General features: G+C 37.1%; 8 protein-coding genes across 9 annotated transcripts; 4 read left to right on the forward strand and 4 right to left on the reverse strand.

Moving 5' to 3' along the window:
* Window positions 1-1,805: 1,805 nt before the first annotated feature.
* Window positions 1,806-5,353, reverse strand: LOC100637217 (uncharacterized). 2 transcript variants are annotated; one of them, XM_019999227.1, is made up of 19 exons: window positions 5,259-5,353; window positions 5,036-5,202; window positions 4,794-4,988; window positions 4,687-4,714; window positions 4,560-4,608; window positions 4,438-4,516; window positions 4,220-4,290; window positions 4,092-4,156; window positions 3,997-4,049; window positions 3,819-3,947; window positions 3,412-3,777; window positions 3,066-3,356; window positions 2,905-3,014; window positions 2,830-2,857; window positions 2,648-2,778; window positions 2,441-2,596; window positions 2,275-2,388; window positions 2,148-2,219; window positions 1,806-2,102 (listed from the first exon to the last, which is right to left on the reverse strand). In XM_019999227.1, the coding sequence occupies exons 1-19, from the start codon at window positions 5,272-5,274 to the stop codon at window positions 1,886-1,888; spliced, it is 2,337 nt and encodes a 778-aa protein (XP_019854786.1). In that variant the 5' UTR covers window positions 5,275-5,353; the 3' UTR covers window positions 1,806-1,885. The 2 variants fall into 2 exon arrangements, with proteins under 2 accessions (XP_019854786.1, XP_011405351.1); XM_011407049.2 differs by having other exon boundaries at window positions 5,036-5,200; window positions 5,251-5,353.
* Window positions 5,354-5,356: 3 nt separating this feature from the next.
* Window positions 5,357-7,147, forward strand: LOC100635826 (ribosomal RNA processing protein 1 homolog A-like). The gene is made up of 10 exons (XM_003388148.3): window positions 5,357-5,634; window positions 5,687-5,744; window positions 6,120-6,205; window positions 6,247-6,308; window positions 6,353-6,398; window positions 6,443-6,508; window positions 6,557-6,621; window positions 6,670-6,736; window positions 6,783-6,889; window positions 6,936-7,147. The coding sequence occupies exons 1-10, from the start codon at window positions 5,443-5,445 to the stop codon at window positions 6,964-6,966; spliced, it is 780 nt and encodes a 259-aa protein (XP_003388196.1). The 5' UTR covers window positions 5,357-5,442; the 3' UTR covers window positions 6,967-7,147.
* Window positions 6,997-12,116, reverse strand: LOC100637344 (protein phosphatase 1 regulatory subunit 12C-like). Its single transcript, XM_003388160.3, has 15 exons — window positions 11,760-12,116; window positions 11,065-11,195; window positions 10,894-11,015; window positions 10,689-10,845; window positions 10,437-10,587; window positions 10,319-10,390; window positions 9,644-10,166; window positions 9,143-9,590; window positions 8,815-9,054; window positions 8,569-8,771; window positions 7,869-7,954; window positions 7,719-7,822; window positions 7,582-7,666; window positions 7,355-7,531; window positions 6,997-7,305 (listed from the first exon to the last, which is right to left on the reverse strand). The coding sequence occupies exons 1-15, from the start codon at window positions 12,030-12,032 to the stop codon at window positions 7,204-7,206; spliced, it is 2,874 nt and encodes a 957-aa protein (XP_003388208.1). The 5' UTR covers window positions 12,033-12,116; the 3' UTR covers window positions 6,997-7,203.
* A 9-nt stretch (window positions 12,117-12,125) lies between these two features.
* Window positions 12,126-13,958, forward strand: LOC105313540 (protein phosphatase 1 regulatory subunit 32-like). Its single transcript, XM_011407051.2, has 6 exons — window positions 12,126-12,451; window positions 12,564-13,065; window positions 13,110-13,286; window positions 13,332-13,414; window positions 13,579-13,734; window positions 13,778-13,958. The coding sequence occupies exons 1-6, from the start codon at window positions 12,213-12,215 to the stop codon at window positions 13,839-13,841; spliced, it is 1,221 nt and encodes a 406-aa protein (XP_011405353.1). The 5' UTR covers window positions 12,126-12,212; the 3' UTR covers window positions 13,842-13,958.
* LOC105313541 (GSK3-beta interaction protein-like) lies at window positions 13,868-14,741 on the reverse strand. The gene is made up of 2 exons (XM_011407052.2): window positions 14,514-14,741; window positions 13,868-14,110 (listed from the first exon to the last, which is right to left on the reverse strand). The coding sequence occupies exons 1-2, from the start codon at window positions 14,700-14,702 to the stop codon at window positions 13,943-13,945; spliced, it is 357 nt and encodes a 118-aa protein (XP_011405354.1). The 5' UTR covers window positions 14,703-14,741; the 3' UTR covers window positions 13,868-13,942.
* Window positions 14,742-14,771: 30 nt separating this feature from the next.
* On the forward strand, window positions 14,772-16,301 carry LOC100635953 (uncharacterized). The gene is made up of 2 exons (XM_003388149.3): window positions 14,772-14,966; window positions 15,881-16,301. The coding sequence occupies exons 1-2, from the start codon at window positions 14,841-14,843 to the stop codon at window positions 16,118-16,120; spliced, it is 366 nt and encodes a 121-aa protein (XP_003388197.1). The 5' UTR covers window positions 14,772-14,840; the 3' UTR covers window positions 16,121-16,301.
* A 2,417-nt stretch (window positions 16,302-18,718) lies between these two features.
* On the forward strand, window positions 18,719-20,923 carry LOC100637470 (glutamate-rich WD repeat-containing protein 1-like). The gene is made up of 11 exons (XM_011407053.2): window positions 18,719-18,830; window positions 18,880-18,926; window positions 18,967-19,050; window positions 19,107-19,290; window positions 19,344-19,438; window positions 19,487-19,657; window positions 19,709-19,891; window positions 19,957-20,156; window positions 20,209-20,323; window positions 20,551-20,658; window positions 20,710-20,923. The coding sequence occupies exons 1-11, from the start codon at window positions 18,812-18,814 to the stop codon at window positions 20,812-20,814; spliced, it is 1,311 nt and encodes a 436-aa protein (XP_011405355.1). The 5' UTR covers window positions 18,719-18,811; the 3' UTR covers window positions 20,815-20,923.
* LOC100637595 (transportin-3-like) lies at window positions 20,825-26,503 on the reverse strand. The gene is made up of 23 exons (XM_019999229.1): window positions 26,341-26,503; window positions 26,045-26,134; window positions 25,948-25,989; window positions 25,833-25,901; window positions 25,700-25,773; window positions 25,453-25,657; window positions 25,319-25,414; window positions 25,084-25,265; window positions 24,847-24,985; window positions 24,633-24,785; window positions 24,465-24,572; window positions 24,201-24,292; window positions 24,017-24,156; window positions 22,629-22,820; window positions 22,465-22,556; window positions 22,168-22,311; window positions 21,901-22,041; window positions 21,634-21,845; window positions 21,426-21,585; window positions 21,307-21,382; window positions 21,178-21,266; window positions 21,026-21,129; window positions 20,825-20,974 (listed from the first exon to the last, which is right to left on the reverse strand). The coding sequence occupies exons 1-23, from the start codon at window positions 26,458-26,460 to the stop codon at window positions 20,914-20,916; spliced, it is 2,781 nt and encodes a 926-aa protein (XP_019854788.1). The 5' UTR covers window positions 26,461-26,503; the 3' UTR covers window positions 20,825-20,913.
* Between the last annotated feature and the right edge of the window lie 3 nt (window positions 26,504-26,506).

Here is a 26,506-nt window from a genome sequence, read left to right on the forward strand (position 1 = left end):
GTATATGGTCTGAAGTATCTGTACTGCATATGATAGACAATGGTTACAATGTACAAGTTGTAGGAGGTAATGGTATGGTATATTAAGATAGGAATGTACACGTAGCAAAGTTCATGTCACATAATATCTGATGTTAAGGTTCATAGGTTATAATGTGTACAAATGTGTAGTCAAATGCATGTCAAATCCCTACATACTTTGTTAGATTTTAACAGTCCTAAACATGGCATTAAACTGTTTCTAAGTTTAGGGTCCTAAACTCGTCGTTAAACTGTTTCTAAGTTTAGGGTCCTAAATATGACATTAAACTGTTTCTAAGTTTAGCTGGGTAATCTCTTACTGATTCCTTATGTATGTACCTGTGCTCATGACAGAGTCCCATTTTACATTGATGTGTGTACTGTCCATGCATACATGATTATAAATATAATTTGATGGTTCATTGGACAAAACATCAGCTAAGGAGGAGGCAAATCTCTCACTTTGGACACAACACTTCCGAATGTTACCATAGCATTGAAGCTCAAGCATTTCACAGCAGTCCGTGTTTGTCAAAGATGAGCTTTCCTCCATTCGCCTGTCTCTTGCAGATATTTCTACTAAGTTGAACTCTCTGGCTACCTCTTCCTCAACTGGTATCACTTCAGCTTCCCAGCTTCCTCCCCCTCCTGATAATTCTTTTTTATTGTCTGGCCGCCCTCCAAGGACTCCTCCTCCCCCCAACCTTCCTCCCTGTCCTCCAACACTTCCTCCCCCTCCTCCCTCACTTCCCTCATCCCTCTCTCCACCTCCTCTCCAACCCACAACTCTTCCTCCTCCCTCTCTCCCTTCAAGGCTTCAACCCTTGCTCACCTTCACCCACCCAGGAAGTCAGTCCTTCTGACTCCCCACTGGCCTCCGAGGAAAACACTCCTCCCAGACATCAGCCTTCTTTATACACTCCTCCCCCTTTCCTTCGCTCTCATCCTCCTCTTCAAGTTCCTCATCCTCTCCCTCTCTACTCTCTCGCTCATCCTCCCCCTCTCCTATATCCAACCAATCTTCACAGGCAGCTAGTTGTCCCATCCCGGTCAGTTGGTCCTCGACGTCGTCTCCTTCCTCACTGACCATTATCTCCCTCGACGCCCGTAGTATAGTTGCAAACTTCCACCCACTCATCTCTGCTGCTCTCCTTCACTCCCCTGATCTTATCTGTGTTTCTGAAACTTGGCTTGGCCCTGAAGTTTTGTCCTCTGAACTATATATTCCTGGATATTCTCTCTTCAGCCTTGACCACTCTCGTCATGGCAGTGGTGTTGCTATCTATACTAAGTCCTGCCTCCAGCCCTCAGTCTTCCAGCTTCCCCCTCACTCCCTAGAACTGTTAACTGTTACCATTTGTGTCCACTCTCAATGCTTTCATGTGTCCTCTTTATAGACCTCCCACCTCAGCCACTGCTATTAGTGACCTGATTAACACCTTCTCTTCTCTTGGGCCTGGTTTCACATCAAAGACTATTTTAGTAGGCGACTTTAATGTCAATGTTGGTAACTCTCAGGCTCCACTCTTTCACCAAGTTAGTTTCCTGGCATCTATTGTCTCCCTCAGTCAAATTGTCTCATAGCCTACTCACTTTTCTCCTTCTGGGTCCCCCTCAATTATAGATCTTGAGGGTACGGCTGACTCCTAACACACAACTAGGGGACTCCTCCCAGTAAAATGACCAGTTTCCATTGGTATACCAGTAAACTGCAATCTATGACAGATCAATAATGCTATCAAACAGTAACTTCTGCTATTAATAACTTTGATTAATTCCTTTTCCTTAATTTTTGTGAAATTTGATTTTAGAAACTTTAAAGATTGCAATAACAATTATAATCATTGATTAATAATAAGGCAAAGTCATACAGGTACTTCACCAGTGTGTGTATACTGAATGTACTGTCCAAGAATCATTCTTAAGGGAGAGCGGGAACAAGCTTGTCCAATACTGCAACGACCCAAACTTGATTTGAACTCAACAAGGGCCAGAAACAGAAGTATCAATAGCACTGTACACAACAAGAGCCACAACAGTGTCTTTAGTGTGAACATGCACACATTAGATAGGAACTGACTCCTGAACAAACACAAACAATAAAGTACTCATTCCACCTAAGCATACCTTGAGGTATCACCAGCCACATCTTCATTGACTTCTTTCATTGGAGTCACAGACCTTCTTTGATACAATATACTAATAATAATAATAATAATAATAATACAAGTACATTTAGTCTGTTCTCTGGTACCTCTCTAGTCTAGTTTCTTCTTGGGCGGAGGTTAGCAACTGTTCATTTTCTAAAGCTTGATCTCCTTCAAAAGACGTAACAAAAGGAGGTGTGGCTGACAGCAGCACCTGTCCCCTTTATTAAAATAATAATCACACCATTAACTTGTAAAGTAGTGACACTATACCTCTCCATTGCTCCAGCTGGAGTCGGTTCCTCCTCCTGCCGCTGCTGCTGCTGCTCTAAGGTATGAACTCCTGGTCCTTCCTCTAAAGGCCTTTCCATTTTACCTTTCAAAGGAACATGTAACTTTAAACTTTCTCTAGCAATTTCTAACTCATTCCTTTGTCGTAAGAAAAATAATGAATTTCATGAATCAATAATACCTCATTACCTCAATTTCAAAACTTCCGCTTGAAGTGACTCGTAATCTGATGCTGTATAAGTTGGTGTGGCTTCCATGAAAGAGGTGTGGTTTGGACTATCACTAGATTTCACATCTGTTTGAACACTTACAGCAACCGACTAATAAAATAATAAATAAATAAATAAATAAAATCATTTTATTATTATTACTTCTTTATCCTCAGGTGATGTACATGGTCTAAATAATTTAATTAATATAAAACTATATAATCATCCATCACTTACTTGGCTCCATTCTGAGAATTAGTAGCAGCTGCTCCTTCAGGTGGTGCTGATGTTAATAATAAATGGACATCACTTGATTGGCCCTTGACATATTCATCAACAACTGGTACCTAATCGTGATAGAGTTAATTAACAACCAATCAATAGATTCAATTAATTACTTTATTTTTAACTTCAGTCTGTAACTGGTCACATCTTTCTTTCAATATTTCGTTCTCTTTTCTCAAATTCCTCAATTCCTTTTCTAATTTTTGAGATCGTTGTTTCTTGCTCTTTTTCTCAGTAGCCAGTCTCTTAAGTTTAGCTTCAAAGACCTCCTCATTCTCTTTGTTGCTAGTGAAACTGTCCCTCCCAGTTCTGCTCTCAGCCCCAATGCTAGTGGTCAGTGGTGCATCGATGAGGTCAGAGAGCTGTCTCTTCATTAAACTAGCCTTCTGTGCAAACTTCTCTTTCTGTAAAAGGTACATGTACACGAGATGAGTGTACAGACATTATTATTAAACTAACAGATTGAGATATTCTATCACCAAAAGTGCTCTTGCTTTCAGTGATGATGTCAATGTTTCCTCTATCCTCACTGACCTCCATTGATGTATCAGATGAAGTAGTATTAATATAGCTCACTGGAGACAGACCAGAATAGATTCCATTTTCAGCTAGTTCATCTCTGAGAGAAGGAGCCTGGGGTCTAAAGGGGGTGCTTGAAATCGGCTCCTTCAGTTGACTGTGTAAACTAGAGTTTTCCACTTGTAGGTCTTCCACAGTTTCCTTTGTGAGACTCAGTGCCTGACGGAGGCCCATGGTCTCTCTGGTCTGTTCTTCAACGTTTGATTGCAACAGGAAATTGTTGGTCTCCAGCTTTGCTATCAGCTCCTAAACATTAATCAATTAGTTAATACTTTAATCTTAATTACATCTTTTTGTGACAAGGTTTGCTTCAATGAAACATATTCAGACATAACTCTCTCCTTTTCTTCTTGTGATGAAACTGCTTCATTTTGCCAGTGAGCAACTTCAGAATTTAAAGTATGAACTTGAGAATACTAAAAGTGACTAACTAATGATGACTAATAGTGACTCATAATGACTCACCAATGTTTCCAAATTCTGTTTAGTTTCTTCATTTGATTTCTCCTCATCAATCCCTAACAATAATAACAATAATAATAATAATAACAATTAATTACATCTTGATAATAATTCTTCATGTCGTTCTTTGACCTTCTCTAAAGCTGCTATACTCTGTTGCTGACTAATAATAATAATAATAATAATAATAATAATAATAATAAGAGCAATTTTTATCATAAATTACCTTTTAATATTCTTTAACATTTCACTGTTGTCATTCATTAATTGTAACGTAGTCTCTTCACTTTGTTGTATCTAGGTAACAAGACCAAAAATAAACTACACACTCGAGTAGTACTGTATTATAAACTAAGATTGGATCATTCAACAAGTACAAGGTCTTTCATCTGTACTTACTTAACTACATAATCCCCACCCACACTAATTAATAAAGAGTCTTACCTGTTGTGAAAGTGTCTGGTTTCTATCTTGTAATTTTTTCTTTTCTGTCCGAAGTTCATTAATCAACTGCATTTCATCTCTAAAGACAATGATTAATTAATTACTGAATTAATTAACCTTACAATTCTTGATGTGAGGAACCACCGCCAGTTGTTTCAAAACTCTCTTGAACTAATAAAATGAATAAAATAATTGAGCTAGGATCAGCCCCTCAATGTTTAACATTCTTCTAATAATTAATAAACTCACATAAAGCAGTTGCTACTCCATCTTGATACTATAATTAATGATAATAATAATAATAATAATAATAATAATAATGATAATGATAAATAGACGACGCCCCCTTCTCTTACACTACTATCTTCTTCTTTGAAAGAAGTTCCACTGACATTAGGAGACTTGTAACATGGGCTCTCTGACCGGCCCCTCAGGTCCTTCACCCAGTGCCGTATCACATGAATGTACGTCTTTTCATTAATTTCACCATTAATGGAGTGATTATCTAACATACACTTCAACAACTCCAGGTTATACTGAGCCTCATGTCCCTATTAATGAGTACATGTATCGTGTACTGCCAGTGTGGGTCCCTTACACTTTGTTCAGAGTCATATACATCTTCCCCTTTCCTTGGAGAGGAGTGTAACATGCTTTGTATGGTACTCACGAGCTTATCGACTGTCACCCAACCATTGCTCTTCTCATCACACTGTTTGAATAGAAGGACATATATCTCTTCCTCTTTACTGGTCTCTGAAGGCTTTCATTTAAAACATTAATGTCAAATAGCAATAATAAGATAAAACTTACAACCTCTTCTTCTTCTTCAAACATCTTAAAAGAACAGGAGACAGGTTGTGTACTTGTGTACAATAGAAATAAATTATAATTAGGTTGACTCTATTGAGCATGCGCGAAGAGATCTGACCCACGTGCTATCACATGTACCATGGCATGTCTATTAAAGTACAAATAAATTGAAGAAGGTGGGGCCAAGCTAAAATGGCAAGTCCTGAGGTTCTTTTGGCAAGAAAGCTGGCCAGTAATGACCTCAAAACGAGACAAGCTTCAGAGAATGAACTAAAGAAATGGCTTAGGTCCAAAGGAAGGAAAGGAATGAAGGAAATAGAAATGAGACGATTGTGGAAAGGATTATATGCCTGTATGTTCATGAGTGATAAACCGTTAGTGCAGGTGAGTGTTACTATTAATAGACTGCATATATACACACTGTTATTATTAATAGGAACAACTAGCCAGTGATCTTGCTTCTCTTATTCATTCATTCAATGATTATACACAAGGTAACATCCAAACATGGTCAGAATCAATTCAAACTTTCTACACAACATAAGAGCATGTATATGTATCAGAAAATGTAATAAAATTGAGTAATTTCCTCCCTTTCAATTTTGGCAAATTTGACCAAAGTCCCTGTATTTATAGTACAGCGACTTTTGTCCAAGGAGCAACTTTTTAAAATCATAAAAAATCTAAACTTGATCAGAATCAGTTCAAACTTTCTGCACAACATAAGAACATTTATATGCATCGGAAACTTTTATAAAATTGACAATTTCTCTCCTTTTCAATTTTGGAAAAATTCATCTAAAATCCCTGTACTATACTACCGACAGTAGTTCTCTATTATTGATTATTAACTGTTATTTATTTGTTAGGTGTAATGTTTTGTAAAATATTTTTTGAGACCATGGCAAATGAATGGATGTTCATTGATAGATTAAGAATGGACAAATTCTATATGGTATTTATTAATTAGAATTTATTATTAATTTGTGTCTTTAGTTAATTAGACGTTTCTCATCAGAAATGTTCACTTATCTTAATGGACACAATTGGCCTCTTAGGTATAGATGCTCTATTTGTTGATGCATTTATTTCCTTCTTTTAGCTGTGTTACAATAATTACGGAGACAATATTGAGTTTGCGTGATAAAGTATGTTATTAATTATTTTATTAATTATTATCAATTAATTACAGTGTGTGGGTGTGTTGCTCCACGTTATTGAACTGTTCCTTCCAGAACTGACTTCATCTCATGTTAAAGTACACCTCATTACTGATAATAAATATAATTAATTAATTCATTTGTAGGTTCCTGAGATACAGAGTATGACTTTTATTGATACATGGATACAAATCATTGCGACTTCAAAAGAGTAACTATAATTAATATTCATTATTCTATTGATTAATTGTCTGCTCAGTACATCAGTTGTGGAGTGCATTGATAAATCAATATTAAAGAGATTAATAAAGGGACACAAAGTGAAAGTATTAATAAATAATAATAATAACGAATAATTAATCATGTTTACAGGGTTTAAGTATCAATTGGTCAAAGTTAATTGAATCAGTTTTGAACTGGTCAAGTAAACCAACCGTACTAACGAGAAACAGGAAAATACTTCACAAGTTTTATGCACAGTAAGTTATTCGTACTTGATTCATTCTTTTATTGCTACTGCATTAGGATCAACGAGAAACAGTCTCAGGATGACTGAACATAACATTGTTAGTTGATTTATTAATAATGGAATGAAACAAAACAATAATAATAATAATAATAAAGATTGGGACAGTTAAATTAATCACAACTATAAGTATATGGGTGTGGTTTGGCCACACCACCAATGTTACATTAACAATGATAAAATATTTGATTTAATGAAGTCATTATGATTAGATATTCTCTTTCTATATGTACGTATGTATGCGTGCGTGTGTGTGTGTGTGTGTGTTTATGAATTAAAAGGGGCTCGTGACAGTTTACCAACTACTCTAATTAATGCCCCATTCTCGTCTTTTAGTCTTTGATTCTCTGTCTTTAATTCTTGAATACCCTAAAAGGAAATAATGCATTAATAATTAATTAATAATGGTGACACCCACTCTTTGTGATTTCTCCAGTTGTATTATTCTCTTTTCTTTTTGCTCTCCCTCCATTCTTTCTTTATCAAACTTTATTTTTAATTCGTTCAGTTCCTTTTCAACAGTTTCCAGTTTGTTACAAGTGTGATGATACGTGTGCATTAGGGTCTCATTCTTTTTCCTCTCGTCAGATAAAAGCTGATAATAATGAATAATAAATTATGTACTATACCAAACGTGTACCATACCTTTTTAAGTGAAGCCATTTCTTGTTGATAATAATCAATTGTAGCACTAGAAACAGACGAGCCTTCAGTACCTTGTATATCAAACCTATTATTAATTGATGATTAATTAAATAATAATTAATTGATTACCAACTTACACATTATTAGCTAGCCCATTACTGTCATTACTATCAGCTGATTCTGATCTTGAGTGATTAATTATACCTTTTAAATTATCAGGAATCTCACACTCAGAGTCAACCTATTAATAATACACACATCACCTACTAATCATTAATGAACCATACTTCAGTCGGTATCCCAGTACTTCTCCTCTTCTCTTTCGGTTTCCTCCTGGTACTTGATTTAGTACGAGGCAACGGACTCGAGGTTTCTAATTAATTATTAATAATAATATGATAAGGTTTCTCACAGGATTTTGACATAGTGCTAGTGCAACTTCCTGTAAGTGGAAGTTTATTGAAAAAATCAGGCCAATGACAGCACAGAGATTCGGCAAAATTGATACAGGAGAGTTCTTTTTCTGATACTCATACATGTACATGTACATGTTCTTATCTTGTGTAGAAAGTTTGAGCTAATACCAATCAAGTTTGGATTTTCTATGATTTTTAAAAGTTGCTCCAAAATTGGACAAAATTCCTTGTATATTAGTAACGCGGTAGCGTTACTAAGTAGGATTCACCCCACTTCAAAAAAGTACAGGGATTTTGGCTGAATTTCACCAAAATTGAAAAGGAGAGAATTCTTAATTTTTTTCGGATACGTAATTACATACATGTTCTCATGTTATGTAGAAAGTTTGAACTGATTTAGATCAAGTTTCAATTTTTTATTAATTTTTAAAGTTGCTCCAAACGCCATGTACTGTTTTGAAGTGCTTGTCAACTCATGAAGCTCATGCTGTTTAGCTCACTGGCTTATCTTCACATGTAGAATGGATATTAAAGTGTAGTATAGTCTGGATATATTAACAATATCAGGTACCTGTGATTGATTGATCCTTTGGGCTACCAGCAGGTAATGTTTTATCTTCTTTAGCAGAAGTAGGTGTGGTCACTTGGCTAGTGGTGGGTGTGGTCAACGATACACGTTTATCTCCTTTACCATAAGCAGTGACACGATCAACTGAAGTTGGTACAGTCATTGTGGGTGTGGTCTCAGTAGATTGAATGTGATTGGAAACAGAACTATCTCAATAAATAAAATATAATTAAAACCATTAGAGCTTACCTAGCTATATCCAACATTTGTTTATCAGTTGTTGTTTGTTTATCAGTTGTTGTTTGTTTATCAGTTGTTGTTTGTTTATCAGTTGTTGTTTGTTTATCAGTTGTTGTTTGTCCATCAGTTGTTGTGTTCAGTTGTTGTTCTTCCATTTGATCATGTTTGGTAATCCTCTCCAGTAGGTCAGTTGGTAAAGGTTGAGTGGATCTACGAGCCTCTCTCTTTGACTTGGCATTGGTTCTTCTCCTAATATATTTAATAATAATTAATAATAACTAATAGTAATTAGTGTATATTAGTAATTTTAGTGACAAGTGATTATTAATATTAATACCTTGCTTCAGGTTGAGTAGTTACTGATCTGTCACTCAAAATACTGCTGCTATCCGTAGCCGAACTGTCAAGTTTAGTAGGTGTGGCTAGTTCCACAATGGGCGTGGCTTGTTGTCCAGTGGGTGTGGTTTGTTGTCCAGTGGGCGTGGCTTGCTGTCCAGCAGGTACGGTTTCTGATAGGCTAGTATTGGTCGGTTCTTGATGCTTCCTGATTGGTTTGGATTCGACAATAGTTCTTCCTGCTCCTCCTGGAGGCGTATAGCTAGTCTCTTTGATAAGGCTTGCTTCCGTTCCTCTTTCAAGGGACATTGTTTTACCTTGAGGAGTGCCTGCTCCTGCTACCGGTTTAGGCTGAAACGAAAACCTGTTTTTAGGATTAGCCACACCCCCTACTGTCTGCTCACTAACACGCAAACGAACTGTTGCTTCAGAACTATCTATCTTCTTACCTAATGAGTTATTAATAGTTATTAATAGTTATTAATAATTCTTAGTGACTTACGTTCAGTGTTAGTATTATTAGAACTAACGGAAGGTGAAGGGGTTGATGTGGTAACTGATGAACTGCCAGTTGGTCCTGCTGGACTTTGAAACACATTCAATCTGTCCAGCATGTTCTTTGACAGCTCTCCTTTCCTCCTGCTGTTCTTGGGGCTCCCCCCATTGGATCCGCTACTGTTAGTGCGTATCATTGGGGGCGGGGCACCAGTAGATCCTGCTGGTACTGGAATTGGTGATGAGTTATTGTTAATATTAGACATGGGGGTGGGGCAAACTTGAGAAGTAGGTGTGGTCTGCGGACTAGAGTTAGAATTATTAATTTCTTCGTCTAGTTTCTCAAAACTCTGAATCATGTCCTCCTTTTCTTTCTTCATGTCTCTCATTGTCAGCTTCTCTTTCGAGTGCCTCCTTGAGATTGGCTGGTGATACTTGTTATCGACACTGTTCGTATGAGAGAAGGTGTTGGAGGAGCGACGAGATACTTGGTAACGTCTTCTTGTAATTTCTTGTTCGGGATTGATACGCTAAACAATAATAATAATAATAATAATAATAATAATAATAATAATAATAATAATAATAATAATAATAATAATAATAATAATGATAATAATAATAATAATAATAATAATAATAATAATAATAATAATAATAATAATGATAATAATAAACATACACTGTTCAGTTTCTTCAATTCTTTCCATTCTTCTTCTAGTTCTGGATCAACAAGATCATCTGCTTCTTCACCCTAACAATTAATTAATTAATACATGTGCATGTACTGTTAGTCTTACAGCATCAGTTTTAGCAAATACGTTAGCTCCATTTAATATTAAGAGTTCAGCAGCCTCCATGCTCTCCCAGTGAACCGCAGCATGTAATGGAGTCCAACCATCGTCATCCCTTGCATTAATAATATCCAATTCCTTGATAGAGAGAAGGACACTATAGAGAGAGAGGGGGGAGTGTTGATATTGTATATCACTAATGACATTCATTCGTAACATGTTTGTACATAAACAGAGCTATATCAATCCATTCCTCACTTCAGTACTGTGGTGTAGTTCTTGGCAGCTGCCACATGGAGAGGGGTGGCTCCCCCAGTGCAAAGAACAGATTCAACCTCGGGATTGTTACGCAATTTATTGGCATCTTCTAACATGCGCCTTTCTTCCTCACACTTTATATCATCAATGTCAATTCCTATTTTTAGTAACAAGATATTAACAGTCTCACACCAGCTGTCCTCACCTAGTCTATTGATTTCAGATTGCAATACTTCAACTATTTCATCATAATCCTCAGCTAAATCAGAGGGAGTTTGGCCATCATTGTTAATAGAAGCTGGAAAAGAACCACATTCCAACAAATACCTGTATATTAATATAAATAAATAAATAAATAAATAAACAAATGACATACTTGACAATATGTATGTATCCACAGGAAGCAGCTGCATGTAATGGAGTCCATCCTTCATTGTCAACAGAGTTAATGTCTCCGCCCCTTTTGATGATCACCTTAAGCATGTCGATGTCATCGTCGATACAACACTAGAGGAGGAGAGAACATGTAAGAGCAGCAATAAATGTAACGTACAACCTGGCAACAAGCTTTACCATATATAGGGACAAGGAGGCCATTTTGAATCAAACAGTACAATAATTGAAACATATGACAAATATGCTGATAACACAATACAGAACAGACACTTAGACTGATATTATTATGACAATTGACATTATCTCAAATTGACAATTGGACGTATGAGACATACAATAATGATATCAATTTAAGCACACACACACACACATGTAGGTGTTATCATTATTAGATTATTAGTAAATATATTCTGTATTCTAAAGGGAGAGAATATTGTACCTCCTTGGGGAAATACTATACTCACTTTAATAACCTCTCTCTCTCTCTCTCCCTCTCTCTCCTTCTCTCCCTCTCTTGTATAAACATGTACATACACACCTCATTTAGAAACTAATATACCATGTACACGTACCCTATTCTCCCCCTCTCTCCAATAACAATACATTGTATGCATTAGGTACAATTGTTAGTTTACAAAACAGTCAAACAATAATTAAATACCAAAGAGATTATACCTGATGAACAGCACTCAATCCGTCATTATTTCGACAGTTAATGTCAGCTCCTTCTTCAGTTAAGAGCCGTTCTACCTCCTCCTCGTCCCCGGCATTAACAGCAGCAAGGAACATGACATCCTTAGAAAAGTGAACTCTTGATTTTCTAGTCGGTAGAGGATATGATGGCTGGTGGTTAGTGTCCGAAGACTCCCAGTTCTGGAGCTGTTTGTTCCTCTTCTCCCAAGCACTGGGACTTAGGCCAACCCCATATCCTCTGTCAGTCCCACTCATAACTGGTAGAGTAAGTATATAGACACTCTCTGCTTCTCTCCTTCTACACACAAGCCACAAGTTTACGGGCCTGTGTAGTAAGATATACGGACTTCCAATAATAAACGGAAATGCTAAATACAACTTGCAAAAATATACCGATTTAGATTACGGAATCAGTTGCATAGCAACCAAACAACCATGGCTACAGCATTCAGCAAGTCCTCGATAGGTCCAGGTACGAGACACATACTAGCTAGTCAGGGTCCCTCTCCCTACCCACTTCACTTTTACTCTACTACATATTCTACACAGCATGGAAGGACAGGACCTCCACTCGCTAAAGACTGGAGGCACAAAGGAACTGGGTACTCTGCTAACTTTAGACCAGCAGTTTATTACAACAAGGAGACAGACCTTAGGGAGAACCCTAGTGTAGCGTAAGTGCATAGTGTACATGTACACGTATTTAATTATCTGTTGGAATCTAAGGAATGTTGTGTGTACATGTACATGTATTTATTGTTCCTCCTCCTCCTCCTCCTCCTATAGCAATATACTCCATACAGTATATGATACTTCAATGTCTATCGATTTTAAGAGACCAGCTACACTGCACGGATACGAGTCATTACCTAATGCTTTACAACTGGGCCCCTCAGGCTACACACACAACACTCCAGTCACAAGAGCACTCTACTCTCATAAAGCTAGTTCCAATACCAAGTACAGGGTAGAGTATCCGAGGAAAGGATTCAGAGGGAGTGAGCAAGGAGCCGCTAGTACTCACAGCAGACAAGAGAAGAGTGGATACGTTCACTCTTTCAATGTAGAGCCACTCACTTACAGACCCACTGAATGTCACAATGGTGAAATACCAGGTACTTATACATGGAGGCCAACAGGGAGCAGTATTATGAAGAAAGATTACAATGGATGGAGCCCAATGACTGGGAATGAATCAATACCAGGTACTTCAAGAAGAGCTAATGAATCTAATGGATACGTCAAGGGCAACCATTATCCAGTGAAAGCAGAACCGCAAGATTTTAAAGTACAGAATGCTAGTGAGCTCTATCCTTTATATTTGTACTGTAGGATCCTGCAGTACATGAAGTACCAGAAAGATTAGCTCATGCTAAACATAAGCTAGACCCAGCCAGGTTCAGTTTAATAACTCACCCAAAGCAATACACAGCATACTCTAAAATAATTCACACTCCACAAAATATTCATCCTTACGCCAACAAATGGAGCAATGAAGTTGGAAAGAAAGTAAAGAACACATTCATTATTATAATTCAATAATGTCTACTATAGGAGATAAGTGGATATACTGATAATACCTTGCCACATCAGGCACCACCAGATCAAATACATTACAATACTTCATCAGGAGATCAGTAAGTCTATTACTCACAAACTGAAAGCATGCTAAGTGAACTAAACAGCATGAGCTTCACATTTGGAGCAACTTTAAAAATCCATAAAAAATCCAAATTTGATCACGCTAAGCAGTATACCAAGTCCCTTTGGAAAACCCTGTAATAATTATCTTTTTATACAGTTTTAGTGAGCCAGCATTGCCAATAGTGCCAGTTCTTGATACAGTTAGATACTGTACCAGGTCTGACGGTTATACCAAAAGTACACGTGTTCATTCTCATGGTATACAATACGAACCACTTAAAACAATAAGAGAACAGAAACCATATGTTGTAAAGTAAGCTAATGACTAATATGAACACTGTTTAGAGCCTTTGTAGGAGTATATTAGCTACTGATCCTTGTTTCATTGACACAAGATATATCAGCAAGAAAAGACAATGATTCACAACTTTAATCATGTAGTATAGTTCAAGTAGCAACAATATTGTTAGCCTATGATAATTGTCAATAATTTTTCGTTTAGTTTCAATTTATTTAATTATTTATTTTTCATCTTTATTGCCTTGTTGATAATGTTTTAATTTATTGAATAGTTGAGTATTAAAAGATACTTTATAACTATCGCTGATGGAGTCCATTAATGAATAGATAGTTTCATAAACTGAAAGAGACAGGCCCTCATCAACACAGTCGCACTTGAATCCAACAACCTGTTGATAACAAAAAACACTTAATTTTGGTAGTAACAAAAAAACATAAAATTTGACTTAATTTTGATAGTTAAAGTAAAATTAGGTGACAATGTTCACCAATAGGTCTTGCACTAATGCAATCAATGGGGTGTGGCTAGGCCTGTCCGCCACGTTGGGTGGTACACTCAACAAACTGGGATTATTGATTAATGAGATATCGTACATGCTTTGCTGCAGAATATCTTTTACTTGATGCCTCCATTTTCTACCTTCTTTAGCCGCAAATGTCAACAGCAGAATCTATTCAGGTCCTATCCATTCACCCCCAACATGGCGGACAGACATAGCCCCACCATTCATTGATTAGGTCAGTGGATACAAGAGCTCTACCACCTCAAAGTGTCCATTATAAGTTATATACCTGGTATCCATTTTTGTCCAATAATACACAGAACTCTTTGTCTTCTTGTGTGATTATATTCAAATAGACTGAGGAGCTACTGGACGGTAGAACTTCTGATACTCTTCCTTCATTTATAGCATACCCAATATCTTTAAGAGAGTGGATTCCTTCAGCTCTGAAATCAATTAGTTCAATACTGGATGCCATCTTGAAATGAGTGGGTGTGACTACTTAATTATTAGTCACACCCATCCAGCAGTTATGAATAGGTGGGGCTAGTTAATTTATTGGATAGAATCTCTCTCTCTCTCTCTCAGTCTTGTTCTCTGATCATACTCATACAAGATGCCTAATTCAGGTATGTTGGATCATAGAGCCTACAATGGACGAGTAGCAGTTCACTGGATGAGCAGTTGGCCAAAGGCAACCGGATACGAGACTCTGAGGTTCTCCAGGCACATGCAGAGACAAGTATGCATACTGTACTCTTAATGTGTGTGACTCACTGTATGATTAGTAATAGTGATTGCAACACAGCTGGTATCCACATACATTGTATTAATATGAACACTCAACAGTACACGTAATGTCATGTGTGGAGGCATAGTCTTGTATGGAATAACTAAACGCTGTCTCATGTATGATACTATAATTATCTCAACTGAGTTTGACACCAGCCGCTTGGAATTTTAAAAATGTAGGCATACGTCACTGATGATGTCTTATATAATGATTTCATAGAAGCATGGCGACATTTTACAGCTGTGCAGTTGGCCTGTATTGCACTCTTTAATGTGTTTTGTTTGTTCTGATAAGCAGTACAATAGCTGCTGGAGTCAACTAGACTTAATAAAGGCAATCGTTATCAGAATATCTTGCTCTTTTAGCTTTTAAAAACAAGAATTATCAGTTTGGGCGCTTGACCACATGCTCTTATGTAAACTATGACATGGTAAATAATTGTCATAAAACATCATTTTGGTTGCCATTGGGTTTATAGGGAGAACCTGGTTCTCAGGGTTCCCAAGGGCTGAGAGACCCAAGACCTGAGATCTTGTGATGGCATTGGGTGACTAAGAACCTGTGAAAGTTTCATCCTTGTCCCTCATTCCTATAAAAAGTTATTCCAGTTTTTTTTTGGGTCAAACTCAGTTGGGATATACCGTAGATCAGGAAATTAGTGTGGTAGAAAATTTTTGCTGTTTAAAATTGTACTGTGATTTAATTTTTACTAAATAAGACTGTGTTATGTATTATTGAATGTGGCATGTAATTATATGGGTAATCTAATTTTTTTTGCGAAATTCTAATCCAGTAAAATTTAAATCACAGTAAAAATTTCCAGATAGACGGTAGTTTATATTTCTTTATTTTATTAATGAAAGGTATTAACTATCAAGAAAGAATATAGTCTGTCAAAGAGACGCCCCCATACAGCTATTGAGCACACTCCTGGTTCCAATTCAATGAGTCCCTTCTACACGGTTAGGCTCAAACCAACCTGCGGCTATCACTATAAGCCTAACACTGACCACAGGCGATTCAAGATTGGATTACATCCCTCAGACCTGGTCTCCTGGAGGTATCGGTACTCTGGTAGACCCAGAACTCAAATTGCAACATAAGAAACCTTTTAATACACACACGCACTGACAGATAGTATAGGATTAATGGACTACGGACCCTATGTAGGAAATGACACTTATGCCACAGATAGCTGTTATTAATATTTGAAACCATTTATCACTTACTTTAGTTAATTATTGTTTATTGTTTACCTTTTTAATGATGCTATATATAGATTAACTGTTTAACAGTTCCTCCATATGGAGGACCTTTTACACTACGCTGCAGTGATTAATACTCAATAACAACACAGTGCAGAGGTACACTGTACAGGTTATTGGTTTATAATTGGAGCAATTCAGTCATTTGTTGATATTGAGATTCCTACATACACAGTATTCAGTAAATACAAGGATTGCTGCATCCTTTATAATTGATAAAAATGTAACAGCTAGTTGCTAATGACATATAAACAGTACTTCACTTGTCAACATCCACTAATTACATTTCCACTGCATTACTAGCTGCTAATATCATAACTGAGAATATTGCTACCATTATAGTAGTAGTGACTGTGCTGTAACAAGATCACAGATTGTGTTACAAACTTACAATTGCGTGTATGCGTGTATAGAATGAGCCCCTCCCACATTTGATTTGCACATTTTATTCGAATGTCGCATTCTAAAATCATCGAGTTCCCTTTCTCATTGTCGTAAAGGAGAAGGACCACTTACTCTGGGTAGTACGCAATGGATAGGAGGAGAACTACCAGTCCCTCGCACAGGCACTTGGCACCCGAGACTGTAATGAGAATTGAAGTATCTTTGAGCAGTAGAAAAAGTTCGGTGGTTGTATTCAACACTACTGCTCGGTTGGTTGTCCTCGGTAAAGGAGAATGGTCCTCCATTGCTTATGGTGCCCCCTGCATACTCTTACTGAAGGAAACGACAGCCCCTGACTCTCCCTTTCAAGTCAAATTTGCCATAGCTGAGCTAGAGTCCGGGATTGCTTTGTGGGAAGAAGAGATAACACCATTGGTCCAGTACTCGGAACTACAGCCTGGCTTTCATTCATTTTTAATCAGAGGGCAAACAATGGCTGTACAATTTGCTGATCCAAGTGAATCGGCTTCATTTCATGATTCATTGGTCCAGTACATGGCACAGAAAGAAAGGATAGATGAGTTGCTTCAAGAAAAGAAGAGCAAGAGTCCTTTAAGATCATCGTCTCTGAAGAGCTCTGACAAACGTTCCTCAAAAAAAGAGAAAAAGAATCAAAAGCGTAATTCGGTTGATAGCGTAAGACGTGTAGCAAAAGTGGACATTTCTCTTCCTTGTGAATTCCGTCATCTCTCTGGTATCACATCAGGCCATACCGACGTGTGTCAGATGGAACTTGAAGGGTCCATGCAGCGTCAGCAGCGTTCAGCTTCACTTGGAGCTTTGTCCCAAAAAAATGTAAAACAACGTGGACGAATACCTGAAGAAATGACTGACGGGGTCCTTTATAAGAAGAATGGCAGCAATGAAGAGAAAGAGTCAAAGGGAAAGCAAGTCAGTATTGGGAGTAATAGGGGAAAGTTCTCCTTCAGATCTTTGAGAATGTCAAAAAAGAAACCATTAGTTTCTGAGGAGGGCCATCAGAGCAGTAAGGATGATTCTTCTATTGGTGGAAGTCCGCAACATTTGGCTTCAGCTAATGCTGCGCCTCCTGGAGTGTCAAGTGATGACGATATTGATCAACCATTGTTCCCTGCCACTCCTGTGAAATCAACAATCAACGATCAGTCCATATTCCCTCCCCCTCCTCAAGAAGGTGTTACTCATACTGGTTGGTCTGCTCCTGAGAACCAGGTTTCACCAGGACGCCGATACACAGCTCCTGTAGTCCATACTCAAGGAGCTAACTTAACACATTCACCACAGAGAGCACCACTCCAGCCTTTAAGCTTTCAGCAACACACCAGCAGCTGGATTAATGGAGCCTTTGCAAAGAAGGAACCAGTTCAAAGCACTTATGATATGCTGGAGCCATTGGACGGTAGCAGAGCTAAGACTCAGTTATCACCTCCTAATAAACTGGGGGCACCTAACCTTGTTAGTTTAATGAGTCCTTTACATAAACAACAGACTATAGAGTCTTATCCTCCAGCTCTGTCCCCTGCCCACAATATACTGTCTACTGACTCAAGGGGAACTAACGGCCCGTTGTCACCAGTGAAGGATCCTAACAGAACTGTATCACCACCAACTAGCAGTGGAGGAGATCTGGACCAACTTACGATGGAGCTTTCTAAAGTTTTGAAAGATTTCGATGACTTAATAACACCACAATCACCTTTCGCTGGAGATACGCCACAAAAACTGATGTTCCAACCGCCAGCAAAAGGAGGGAAGGAGACCATGGTCTAAATACACTTGCACTAACTACATGTACACACACGCACACACACTACATTATATCATATACTGACTCCAGAGTACGTCTTGGCAAACTTTATGCTAGTGAATGAGTTATTTTATGCACAACTTGGACTACAGTAATTAATAATTAATTTACTTTTAAATTTGTGATAATTTTATTTAACATTTTAAAGAAATTTGACAGTTTCTATAGCTACAAGAGACAGTGCAACCTGTAGTATCCCAAAGGAGTAGCATTGGAATGTGATAACAATAACAAACATGGACTAATATCCGGAGTAAGTATACCCATCTAATATACGGATCTACCCACGTGTTGTCACAATGGATGAAGAAGAGTATGGTAATAACAATAGATTCACTGCATTTTATCTTTGAATGTGTCATTATAGTGGAAGAAATGGAGGAAGAAGGAGAGAGAGAGGAAGATGATGATAAAGTAAATACAAATTCAACAATAATATAATCCATGAGAATAGGAAGTGTTTATACCAGGACTATCAAACCAAGAAGGAGAAGGTGAACTAGTACACGATCAATCAGCGTATCACATGTATCACACTGTACGTTAGCTAGTTGTTACTTGTTAATAGTTACTAATGGACTGGGTGTGGTTTAGGCTCAAACAGGTGCTCCTTGTTTAAGTTTTGATATACTAAAGGACAGTCTGGGGGAGAGTAGGACGACCTACCCAATGACAGCTTACCTAGTGGGAGGGACTCAAGCAGAACTGGGAAAACAAAACCATATTATATTAATGAAAATGCATCAACTACACTCTACACTGAAGGAACCAAATGAAGGTATTTGTGATAATTTAATGGCTGGAGTATTGATGAATGATTATTGGTGGCAGATGATGATGAAAGCGATGATGATGAACTTGAGAATGAAAGTCCTGAACTAGAGACTGTCATGATACAACACACATCAACCATCAACAGAATAAGAGTAATGATGATTAATTAATAATAATTAATTAATGATATTGTTCTTCAGGTAGCTCCTATACGTACTAGCACCATTGTGGCCACGTGGGCGGAGTCGGGGAGCGTTCATTTATGGGATGTATCTAAACATTGTTTAATGTTGGACAGTCCAGGGACCGGGGGAGCCCCTTCAATCAGGGGACATATTGAAAAACCAATGCATACTTTTAATGGACACAAAGTACATTATTTAATTAATTAGATAATTACTGTATTTATTAATAACACCTAGTGTGAGGGATACGGTCTTGATTGGAATGAAGTGGTGCCTGGTAGAATGTGCTCGGGTGACAATAACGGGAATATCCATATATGGAATTATAAAGAAGGAGGAACCTGGACTGTTGATAAGAGACCATTCACTGGCCACAGGAACTCAATAGAAGATCTACAATGGAGTCATGATGAACCAACAGTTAGTTTATTATTATTGTTGTTATTGTTATTGTTGTTATTGTTGTTGTTATTGTTATTAATTAGGTATTTACAAGTTGTTCGTCGGATGGTTCTATTCGTGTGTGGGATATTAGGGCTCCTCCCACTAAAGGATGTATGATAGCACTAGCCAACGCTCATGAATCTGACGTGAATGTAATCAATTGGAACAAATACGAACCATATATAGTATCTGGTGGAGATGATTGTTTATTGAAAATATGGGACCTAAGATTAATACAAAGGTATGTAATAATAATAATAATAATAATAATAGCAACAACATGTTCTTGTTAGTAATCAAGAGACTGCAGCTGTATCAATGTTCAGCCATCACACCAAACCAGTGGTATCTGTCGAATGGAATGATAATGACTCCTCAGTCTTTGCATCAGCTAGTGAAGACAATCAAGTAATCAAATTATTGAATGATAAAACATGTACTTATGTTGTGTAGAAAGTTTGAACTCATTCCAATTAAGTTTGGATCTTTTACGAATTTTCAAAGTTGCTCCAAAATAATTCATACAAGATTCAGCCATTGCATTACCTAACACCTAAAGTTGAGTAATTTTTGATTCCAACATCAATCAGTTAGCAAGTGATTGGTATTGTATGTGTGTGTTTTTCTGTTGTTAGATTGTCCAATGGGATCTCTCAGTTGAAAAAGATGATGAAGCTAGCATCAGCTGTCAAGCTAATGATAGTTTGAAGGACATTCCACCACAACTGCTGTTCATTCATCAGGTGAATAATGATGATGAACCATTATTATGAATTTAATTTGTTAAATTCTAGGGACAGGAAGAAATAAAGGAGTTACATTGGCACTGTCAGTTACCAGGTGTACTGGTCAGTACAGCTGGTAACGGATTTAATATATTCAAAACTATTAGTGTCTAGTTAATTAATTAAAACTAGTTAATTCATTAATATGTAAAAATTAATAATGAGAAAGGTGTGTGTGTGTGTGTGTGCATTTCATAAATACATAAAATTGTTTTATCTAAAAAGTCGAACAAATTCTCTCGCGACGTCTTCTAAAGTATCTTGAGAATCAGCTCTTAATAATTATTATAGTCAATTAATTAATTATTATTAATTATACACTTACTGTTGTACTGACTGTAAAAATGTCATTTTTTGAGAGTCTGTCATTTTATCTTTTCTATTGAACTGAACATGATTAATGGCATTGGAAAGCCAATTCATTGTCACCTAATAAAAACAATAATAATCAATAATAATGAATTAATTAATAACTACATCTTTATAGTTAGTGAGTAGTTCATAGAGGACAGGAGTTGACTCAGCTAGCATGTAGGTCTGTAAAGTAACGAATCCTTCGACCAGACCTATCAACAATAATCAATCAATCAACAATACATGACTTACTGTTGGTTAGTGTCTGCCCATTCTCTGTTAGAATGTGATTGACGACTGTTGTCACGGTAACCTGTTCCTCTTCGGTCTATACAAGAGAATGTGGTACCATGGTTGCTATGGTTACTGACCAGGTTAATGTCAAATGGTGCGTGGATGAGATCCTTAAAGAACTTCATGACTGAGCTGAAAGCTTCCCTGTGTATGTGGAGAGAGGCAGCTTTGGCACACTCAAGGGCAGTCCCTGAGACTGGGCTAGTTAGGAACACTACTGGACACCTTTGGACCATCCTGTAAACCACACCTACTGACGTAACCATAGCAACAGACCAAACCCACCTTGCACAGAGTCTAAACATGTCGTCGACAGTATCAGGATGATTGACTAGCCCCCCGGGGCCACTCAATAATATTAACGATACACTGAGGAATGACTCGACCATAGTCATCAGACCCGGTTGGGAGGAGGGGTCTGAACCAAACTCATCAGCAATAATGGAGCCAAGATAAAGGAAACAACTGTGGTTACACTCTTGATACACTGATATAGACTAGGAGAAGAAATAATAATTATAATAATTATTATTATTATTATGTACGTGTTACCATGGTAACAAGAGGTGTTAAAAGAGGTCCTGCTTGAGCCTTGAGACAGCGAAGGATGAACCTAATGCAGCGACAGGCTCTCTCCACAATCCGACTGTCTCTCTTGTAGTACTCTATCGTGCTGTAGATTAATGGACACACCTACAGTACAGGAATAGAGGACACGCATCAAATGAAGTAATATTAATCCACACAGAATAAAAACATTATTTATAATAAATTATTATCAATTAATTAATTAATTAATTAATATTATTAATTCATTACTTCATTTGCTGGGTAGAGTCCAGGGTGGGTTTCATTGATCTTTGGTTCATATTCACAGGTTCTAAAGACAGCAGCTATCCTGTCCATCCACAGGGCAGGATCAGACACACTGTGGGCCTGGACTGGTATATTACCCTGCATTATCTGTTAATTAATAGTTAGTAGTAGTTATGATGGTTATTAGTAGTTATGATGGTTATTAGTAGTTATAATGGTTATTAGTAGTTATAATGGTTATTAGTAGTTATGATGGTTATTAGTAGTTATGATGGTTATTAGTAGTTAATTATTATTTACTTGAGTTAGCCGTTGAGCACTCCCCAGGCACAGTGCGTGTAGGCATGATGACATTTTATCAGACGAGACTCCAGTCAAGACTTCAACTGACGCTGCGAAGAAGTATCAATAATAATTATTAATCATTAATAATAATAAACCTATAAATCATTAGTACTTATTACCTGTAATGAGTCCAACCACAGCAGTGTTACTCATTCCAATGTTGTCAGCAGTCTGTATGATGACCACTAAACTCTCAAATAAATGAGCTAACTGTCCTCTACACTTGTGACAAATACTCTGAACTGCAGCTGCTGAATAACTGGACAATACCGGAATACTGAAACCATCTTGTATGAATCTCAATATTTCATCTATTAATAAGATACACTGAAGGAATGTATACCCAAGGCTATAGTCCATGGTTTTCTCCAAGAAATGACCAAAAAATCACTCCAAATTTTTATTACATTTTCTAATACATATTGATGCCCTTATGCTGTGTAGAAAGTTTGAGTTGATTCCGAGCTCAACTTTCCGAGTTATGGCCTTTTTAAAAAACGGGCCAATTTTGGAAAAATACCCAAGGCTATAGTCCATGGTTTTTTCCAAAAAATGGCTCCGAAATCACCCTAAATTTTTATTACATTTTCTGATACGTATTGATGTCCTTATGCTGTGTAGAAAGTTTGAGTCGATTCCGAGCTCAACTTTTCGAGTTATGGCCTTTTTTAAAAAACGGGCCAATTTTTGAAAAATACCCAAGGCTATAGTCCATGGTTTTTTCCAAAAAATGGCCAAAAAATCACTCCAAATTTTTATTACATTTTCTGATACATATTGATGCCCTTATGCTGTGTAGAAAGTTTAAGCTGATTCCGACTTCAATTTTTCAAGTTACGGCCATTTTAAGAAAACGGCAAAAATCTGAAAAATATCCAAGGCTATAGTCCATGGTTTTTTCTAAAAAATGGCTCAAAAATCACCCCAAATTTTTATTACATTTTCTGATACATATTGATGCCCTTATGCTGTGTAGAAAGTTTAAGCTGATTCCGACTTCAATTTTTCAAGTTACGGCCATTTTAAGAAAACGGCAAAAATCTGAAAAATATCCAAGGCTATAGTCCATGGTTTTTTCTAAAAAATGGCTCAAAAATCACCCCAAATTTTTATTACATTTTCTGATACATATTGATGTCCTTATGCTGTGTAAAAAGTTTTAGGCGATTCCAAATTCAATTTTTAAAGTTATGGCCATTTAAAAAATGGGCCAATTTTAGAAAAATACCCAAGGTTTTTCTAAAAAATGGCCCATGGCCCATGGTTTTTTTCTTTAAAAATGGCTCCAAAATTACCCCAAATTTTTATTACATTTTTTTGATACAAATTGAGCTGATTCCAATAATAAATTTTTGAGTTATGGCCATTTTTAAAAAGCATAGTACAGGCCTGGTGACACGGTTTCTAAGCAACTTTTAAAAATCCTAAAATATCAAATTTTGATTGGAATCACCTTAACCTTTCTACACAATGGCACAACTATTGTTAACTGCTATTATCAACTGACTCATAGTGTGAGGATGGGCTCCAATCCAGTGAGAGAGCTCTCCTATGAGTTTGAGGGTGGTACACCTAATGGCATAGTGAGTGTCAGGAGGAATGGAGACCAACACTGGGACTGCTATTGGTAGGACATTAGACTCATCTCTAATAATAATAACAATTAATAATTAATAATAATTAATAGGTACTTTGGTATAGATGAAGCTACAGAGTGCATTAAGTATAAACATGATTCCAACACAATCCAGGACTGACCAGGAGTACGAAATACACTGTATAACTACAATAATAATAATAATAATAATGATGATGATAATAATAATGATGATGATGATAATAATAATGATGATGATAATAATAATGATGATGATGATAATAATAATGATTAATGAATGCACAGTGCATTAATAATGATAATGTTAATGGTTATTAATGATGTGTCCAGTGTATACCCTTTCAAAGCAGTTCACTGATCCTATTATGAAGACAGAGTCCCTCAGTACTTCAGCAACAGTTAGTCTGAAGTCCATGAAATCATCTTTATCATCTGGTAACTCAGTCTAATAATAATAATAATAATAAACTAATTAATTAATTAATAGTATTAATTAATTACGCACAGGTCCTAGATCATCATTAAGTTGACAGTGCTTCACGAGGTAAGTTATAAACTTGAGTACGTAAGGTTTGAATCTTTCATCAAATTCAGTTTCTCTAGATCTACCCAGCAGCTCTGAGAGTCTGTACCAAACACTGAACGTCATTTCAACGACCTTGATTGGGAGGGAGGGAGGGAGGGGCAAGAGAATCATAAACAATAATATGTACAGTTACCTCAAACTCGTAGTGTTCAGCACAATGTAGTAACAGTTCAAATGTCTTTATGTCTCCGAGGGGCGTGTCAGGATAATGCACTATACTGAAGAGTAAACTCTCAGCCATTTCTGTAAATATTCTAGCCAAGCAATTAGCTCTAGAAATAAAACAAAATAAAATAAAATAAAATAAAATAAAATAAAATAAAATAAAATAAAATACATGTAAATAAATAAATGATTGATTGATTGAGACCTGTTAGAGTCCTCAGTTTCAATGGCTGCAGTGAAGACTGGGAGGAGCTGGTGGACATGATTCTTGAGAACTAGAGCAAGAGGAGCATAGCCACTCATAGCAGCATCATCACAGACATAGAGAGCAGAGCAGATGCAATCGGTTGCTGATTCATAGAGTTTTAGTGTTACTTTGGTGAGGTGCTGCAGTTGAGAAGAAAGGGTGAAGTGATTATTGGACTTGAGGGCTGACTTACCAAAGTATGGAAAAGTGATACTATGAGAGAGGAGTTGGTTAGGTTGTCAACTGGAAAAGACTTTAAAACAATCCAGGAGCTTAGGCAGCTGTAGACCTAAGACCAGTAACCATAGCAACAGTTCATGTACATACTTTAATTAAAATGGTTTCCTCATTGGGCCAACACCCAATGCAAGACTCTAAGAGTTGGAACACTACTGGACACTCGGAGCCCAAGACCTCCTTCCACTTCAATCTGGTATTCTCCCCCAGTCGTAACTTCCTGTTACCAACTTCCTCAGGAAGGACCAGGAGTATCTCCAAGAGAACAGGAACTGTAATGAAATCACCTCCGAACCTACGGGCACATGCAGTGGGTGGTTAGTAGGTGTGGCTTAACCTGTTAATACAATCCTGTACTACAGAACCCCATCCGTTCATCTGTAGAGCTAAATCAGCAAGGGCAAGTACTAGCTGTAATCAATTAATAACAATTAATAATAGTAATAATGAATAATTAATGATTGATAGACCTGTTTAATAATGGGGGAGGAGGTCTTTGAATGATTGGTTAAATGATTCATCAATGAATCACGTAATGGCTACAAAATTAATTAATTGATATTAATTAATTAATTAATAACTTACAATGTGCATATCCACAGACAGTTCATTAAAAGAATGTCTAATCTAACAGGAGAATCATGACCATCATCATCATCATCATCATCATCATCATTATTACTTTTGTTTGCATGGTCTGAGCGGCAAAGTACCCATAGTCTACGTCAGTGTCCAGTGAGAGGAGCTGGTTGGAGATATCCCAAGCATAGACCTAGGGGAGGAGGAGTCTAATGTAATGGCTGATGGACCTCCAATGGGCCTCGTGCTATCACCTCATAGTGACAGGCCCCCAGTCCATTAAGTATAAGTACTAGATACTAATAGTTACATGTAGAGGTCCTTCAGTAGAGGCACACTGTGAAACCAGTCCTACTTTACACTCTACTGGGTCCCATTCAGTTATATGGCGGTTCTTACTGATTTCTGTAGTTGAGTGAGCCATTCATTAGCAGCTGCTTGTCTGGAGAGGTCGTTAGGGCTGGCCTTGTACAGAGTGTAGAGTGTTTGGAGGACAGTCTCCACTTGAGGCCGCTCCATACCTTGTCCTTTTAAAACATGTGTAGAAACCACACCTACTATTACA

The sequence above is a fragment of the Amphimedon queenslandica genome, unplaced genomic scaffold, assembly GCF_000090795.2.
Source record: "Amphimedon queenslandica unplaced genomic scaffold, v1.1 AMPQUscaffold_13284, whole genome shotgun sequence".
Classification (NCBI taxonomy): Eukaryota; Metazoa; Porifera; class Demospongiae; order Haplosclerida; family Niphatidae; genus Amphimedon; species Amphimedon queenslandica.